We start from the raw sequence: 6,529 nt of genomic DNA on the forward strand, positions 1-6,529 counted from the left end.
TTTTTTTTTTTTTTTATCATGACTCTAGAATTTCTTACTGGATTCTGGTTCTACTCTTTTAATTATTAAAGTAACAATAGTTTATCCATTGCTTGTAGAAATAATCCATGCTTTTTATTATGTCATTTCCCCCCTCCCCAAAGATATCAGAAATATTGTCCTGCAAAGTGCCACATAACATTTTTGGTTTTATAGATCATTCTGTCTTTGCTGCAGTTATTTTACTACAAGACTGAATTCTGCTGTTGTAACTTGGAAGCAGCCAGAGATAGCACATTAATGAATGAGCATGGCTGTGGTCCAGTAGAAGTTGATAGAAATAGTGGGTTAGGTTAGACTTGGGATGTAGGCCATAGTTTGCTGACTTCTGCTTTATAATCTGGTCCTGTTCTGCCTTTCTTGCCTTCTACATCATATTGAAAAGTGCTGCTCATCTAAAACTCTTCACGCTGGGGTGAATATGGTGAATACTACAGTATATCTCTGCTTTGATTTATAGTCTAGAGAGCATGTACCTTTTACTAAGCTGTATTTCTGATTGTTCTTTGAAATGTTTTCTACACATGTGCAGGTTATCTTCTCTCTCACACCTCACCACAAGACCCAGTGGATTATTGTTCTGTGAATATTTGTGTTCTGGCAGGCTGCATGGTCCTACCTGGTGCCTCACCTTGGGATCCTTGTTTTCTGCCTTCAGCCAACAGGAGTCACTGGGAGGATGTCAATGTGAGGAGAGGTGGAGATTTCCTTTTTTCAATGTCTGTGTCCCTCTATGGGCCTAGTTTTCATGGTCTTAGCAATTTTATTTTTCTCTCACTGCTCTTTCAACTTCTTACAGAGTGCTTAAGTACTCTGGCATTTGTTCTGACCATAATCTGGACATCATTGATTTTAGCAAGAATTTAGGGCAAATTCTGTTTTTCTGGAAATATAGCATATTTTATAGAGATTCTCAATACCATGTTACCTTGTACACAGAATGATATGACACTGTCACCTTAGTAACAATGACTCACTGTGGCAGTCATCTTCAAGGAGGCATATTCAAATCTTGCTTAGGAGGGAGAAGATAGGGAAATTTTGGAAAAAAGTTTCATTAGGTACTCTTTACAACTCTCATTCCCCAAAAGAAAATTGTGCTCTAACCCTTGAAAGTTAGTATTTTTGTTTGCTTTGAGATAGGGTTTCACTGTGTTGCCCTGAACTCACTATATAGACCAGGATGGCCTCAAACTCATAGAGATTCTCCTACCTCTGTATTTCAATTGCTGGGATTAAAGGCTTGTTTTCAGATCTTAAAAAGTCCATAAAGTATGGTGCTGGAGAGATAGTTGGTAGTTAAGAGCACTGGCTATACTTCTGAAGGACTTTGACTTTCTTCCCAGCACCCACACAATGGCTCACAACATTCTGAAAGTCTTGTTCTGTGGGCACAAGGTACCTACATATATAAATATACATACAAAACACTTATACACATAAAAGAAAATAAATCTTTTTTTCTTTAAAATTTATCTTCTTTTATTCTTTAATCCTTTTTTACAGTCCAGACTTTATCCCCTTCCTGGTCTGCCCCCCAACTGCTCCCCATTCCATATTCTCCCCCACCCCAGTCCCCAAGAGGATATCCCTACCTCCACCCTAACCCCATCAGGCCTCCCCACTCCTGAGGGCCTCAAGTCTCTTGAGGGTTAGGTGCATCTTCTTTCACTGAGGCCAGACCAGGCAGTCCTCTGCTAATATGTGTCAGGGGCCTCATATTAGCTGGTGTATGCTGCCTGGATAGTGACTCAGTGTCTGAGAGATCTTGGGGGTCCAGGTCAGTTGAGACTGCTAAAAAAAATACAAAGTACAAAAAATGCAAGAACTTTTCTATTTCAGGACTTTTACATGTGCTAGTCTTTGCCCCCACTTAACTACCCACTTAAAATGATAAACCCTGTCTCTGTCTTTTCATTCTATTATTTTTATGCACAGATGATAACGATTTCTAATGTTTTATTATTCTTATTTACTCATTCGATGAATACTGTTTTAGATTAGAAATGTGAAGATATATCATCATCATCGTCATCATCATTGTTCTTGTTTTTGAGACAGGGTCCCACCATGCAGCACTCACTAGGGTGGTCTGGAACCTGCTATGTAGACCAGGTTGTCTTTGAACTCACAGAAATCCACCTATTTCTGCCTCCTGTATGTGCCACTATGCCTGCTTGTTTGCTCACTGCTGTTTCTTGAGTAGCTTTGGCACAGATTGGATGCCCCAAACGCAATTAAATTTTTTATTAGTGTATATTATGCTGCAAAGTAGAGGGTTTCATTATGAAAATTATATTTGCATCATTCATACTTATTTCCCCTCTCCACCTTTTGTTCCCCTTCTACTTTTATGCTTATTTTTCTTCAGTTTTAAAAAGGTACCGGTTAAGTGAATGAATGAATCAATCTGTTTACAGTGTGCATAGGGATTCTTTTACTTACTGTTTGTAAAGGTGCTGGCATGTAATGCTTATTCAGTGGAGGAGAAAGTTAATGGAGCAAATGAATAGCAATATAAGTAAATCTTTTAACACTTTACTTATTATTGTGTGTATGATGTGGGTAGGGGAAGTATTTGTGGAGGTCAGAGGACAACTTTGTGGAGTTGTTTTTCTCTTTCCATCTTTTCATGAATTCTGGGGATCAAATTCATGTCAGGAGGCTTATATGGCAAGTGCCTTGCCCACTGTGCCATCTCTCTGACTCCGTGATTCTCTTCTTATTTTAAGTATATTCTGGTTTTAACTCTATAATGCAGTGAAATGTAATGATGGGTTTAATTTGGGGATTTAATTGCATTGTAACTTTTAGTGGTTCTTTTTACACATTCTACAGACTTACTTATTTTTTTATTATTGGGTATTTATTTCATTTACATTTCCAATGTTATCTCAAAAGTCCCCCATACCCTCCCACACCCACTCCCCCACCCACCCACCCACTCCCACCTCTTGGCCCTGACGTTCCCCTGTACTAAGGCATATAAAGTCTGCATGACCAATAGCTAGACTTGGCATAGATCAAAGAGTATAATGAGTAAAGTGAAACACTTTTCTAATGCTATGCTTTTTTTCCTGAAAGGAAGGTACCTTGCATCAGTTAAAGGAAAAAGATAATTCTTTAAGAATTATTTCTGCAGTTATTGAAAGTATGAAGTATTGGCGAGCACATGTGCAGAAAACTGTACTTCTTTTTGAAATATTGGGTAGGTATAATATTTTAAGAATACTTCAATAATACTTACTATTTTGGAATTTTTTTCAGTTTTTCGAGACAGGGTTTCTCTATATAGTCCTGGCTGTCCTGGAATTCACTTTGTAGACCGGGCAGGGCTCGAACTCAGAAATCCTCCTGCCTCTGCCTCCCAAGTGCTGGGATTAAAGGCATACACCACCACTGCCCGGCTTTATTTTGGATATTTTTAATGCCATTAGGAATACCTAGGATATCATGAAGAAAATACAAATTGGAAAAAGGAGATTATGTATATTAGGGGAAATTTAGGTTGTCTTCAAAATAACAGATGTCTACTCTCAGTACTCAGGAGATGGTTATTAAATGGATGAATAACACCATTTGATAAAATTCATGGAGTTAAATGTGAATTAGGACTTAAATTTTATAGATGAAGAAACAGCTTTAAGAGATGAACATTTTGTACATGAATATATTTCATTTTAGAAAATAAAACAAATAAAGTTTAAACAATGTCATAAGATAGTATTAAGCTGAAGACCTGACAGTAGAATTCTAATTCAATGTTGTTTTCATTAAACTATGATACTTATTTGTTGTTATAGTGCATTTTATTGTTGTTATGGCTCTAAAATTCATGCAGTCTACAGAACACACAATATTCCTCTGTAAAACACCACTGTATAAGTAAAACTGGAAGAGATGTTATGGGATGACATTTAAATAACCAAATTCTTTGTTAAATTTTATTTATGTTTATCTATATTCCTTTCCCCACTTTAATGTTGATTAGCTGTCCTGGATTCAGCTGTCACACCTGGCCCACATTATTCAAAGACTTTTCTTATGAGAGATGGGAAAAATATTCTTCCATGTGTATTTTATGAAATTGTGAGTATTTTAACATGTTAATTTTCAGTGCCTATGCTAACAAAAGATGAAACTATAGACCATAGTCCTATTGCAGTAGAAATTCTGTTAGCAAAAAGAGTACATAATTCATGAGCCGTTATTAGGAGGATTCTTTTTTTTTCTTTTTATTAGATATTTTCTTTATTTACATTTCAAATGTTATCCCCTTTCCTAGTTTCCCCTCCGAAAATCCCCTATCCTCTCCCCACCAACCCCTGCTCCTCAACCCACCAACTCCCTATTCCTGATCCTGGCATTCCCCTATACTGGGGCATAGAGCTTTCACAGGACCAAGGGCCTCTCCTCCCATTGATAACCGACTAGGCCATCCTCTGCTACATATACAGCTAGAGCCACAAGTTCCACCATGTGTTTTCTTTGATTGGTACTTTAGTTCCAAGGAGCTCTGGGGGTACTGGTTAGTTCATATTGATGTTCCTCCTATGAGGCTTCAGACACCTTCAGCTCCTTGGGTACTTTCTCTAGCTCCTTCATTAGGGACCTTGTGCTCCATCCAATGGATGACTGTGAGCATCAACTTCTGTATTTGCCAGGCACTGGCAGAGCCTCACAGGAGATAGCTATATCAGGCTTCTGCTAGCAGGCTCTTGTTGGCATCTGCTTAGTGTCAGGGTTTGGTGGTTGTTTATGGGATGGATTCCCAAGTTGGGCAGACTCTGGATGGTTGTTCCTTCAGTCTCTGCTCTGAACTTTGTCTCTGTAACTCCTTCCATGGGGAGGATTCTTAAATGTTCCATGAAGCAACTTCTTGCTAGTTCATTAGACACCCTATCCAGGACAGGGCCATCCCTCTGTGACAGGTTACCTGTGCATGCCTGATGATTTTGTAAGTAACAGAGATAATGATATTGTAATACCATTCAGGGTGATTCATTGATCATATTTGACCAATATGATCATCAACTTAATTGATCTTATTATGTTAAACATCAAGCTTTAGATGATGCAATAACTAATTTTTGACTTTTATTTTTGAAAAACAGGATCGTGAACTTCCAAGACTGATTAGAGGCCGAGTTCACAGATGTGTTGGACACTACGACCCAGACAAGAACATTTTCAAGTGTGTTTCTGTCAGACCAGCATCTGCTTCTGAACAAAAGACTTTCCAAGCATTTGTTACAATTGCAGATGCTGAGATGAAGTATCATACTAAAGTAATGAATGAAATGTAAATAGTGACAAAGGGAATTACACAGTATGAGCAGGAGCATTTGCTGTCATTACTTTACCACTTGCATGGTTTTATCACTCTTGTTTTTGTATTTCAGTTCTTTTTATAAAAGTAAAACTTTTCTTATATTTTTGACCAAAACAACATAGCTAGGTTTTTTTAATTTTGAAATTTTATTGAGCTATGCTGGATAAACCACCATTTAAATTGTATAATTTAAGTTTCTAGTATGCTTACCAAGTTATGCAACCATTACCATTATCTAGATGCAAACAATGTCATCACTCCAGAAGAATGCACATCCACCAACAATTACTTTCTATTCTCTTTTACCTCTCAGAACCACAATTTTCTTTTGTGTAGCTATGGATTATTTTGTTGTTCTGTGCATTTCAGAGTAGAGCTAATCTTGGTAAATGCGAAACGTTTTTTTTTTTTTTCTAAGAAGATAAATTTCTGTATTTGCCAGGCACTGGCATAGCCTCATGAGAGATAGCTATATCAGGGTTCTGTTAGCAAAATCTTGCGGGAGTGGGTGGGTTAGGGAGCAGGGCAGGGGGAGGGTATAGGGGAACTTGGGGATAGCATTTGAAATGTAAATGTAGAAAATATCTAATAAAAAGAAATGAAAAAAAAAAGGTAAATTTCTTGAAATAAAAATTTTGAGTTTACACTTAAAGGTGTTTAGAGAAATTTGTATAGATGCTGTATTTTCCTTTCTATCCACATTTTTTGGTAGAAAGCTGATATATTTTACAAAAATAATTTTTCATTTTTCTTCGAACAAGTTTATTATTATAGTGAAGGAGGCATGCTAGGGAGTCAAAATTGAGTAGGGTTAGTTGTGAAACTTACCAGTAGTGGTTAATTGATGGGCCACCAAGTTTTCCCATATAACAATATGTAGGGGAAGTCTTTGAATCAAGCTTTTGGGCTGCTAGCAGGATTTACTATATAAGTACCACATCTTACTTGAATTCCTCTCTTCATGTTCTATCTTTGAGACCATGTCTGTAAATACACATTAGAATCTTTCCATGCATGTAAAAGGAACTCTAAAACTGATTCACACTCCACACTTCATTGGCTGTTGATCAGTCTTTACTTTAGAGCTACTATGTAGGCTGATTAAGACACGTGTTAAGCAGCATTCACAGACCTTAAACAGAGAAGTGACCTCAAAGG

The 6,529-nt window shown here is 37.3% G+C and overlaps 1 protein-coding gene across 2 annotated transcripts in view; it reads left to right on the plus strand.

Moving 5' to 3' along the window:
• The window catches only part of Spata22 (spermatogenesis associated 22), an 18,933-nt gene extending 13,123 nt beyond the window's left edge, over window positions 1-5,810 (plus strand). For both annotated transcript variants that reach the window (XM_021177670.2, XM_021177669.2), the window contains exons 7-9: window positions 3,124-3,247; window positions 4,031-4,128; window positions 5,154-5,810. In XM_021177670.2, the coding sequence (XP_021033329.1) occupies window positions 3,124-3,247; window positions 4,031-4,128; window positions 5,154-5,345 (414 nt within the window). In that variant the 3' untranslated portion in view covers window positions 5,346-5,810. The remainder of the gene's footprint in view (window positions 1-3,123; window positions 3,248-4,030; window positions 4,129-5,153) is intronic.
• The last annotated feature ends 719 nt before the right edge of the window (window positions 5,811-6,529 follow it).

Source organism: Mus caroli, chromosome 11 (genome assembly GCF_900094665.2).
Source record: "Mus caroli chromosome 11, CAROLI_EIJ_v1.1, whole genome shotgun sequence".
NCBI lineage: Eukaryota > Metazoa > Chordata > Mammalia > Rodentia > Muridae > Mus > Mus caroli.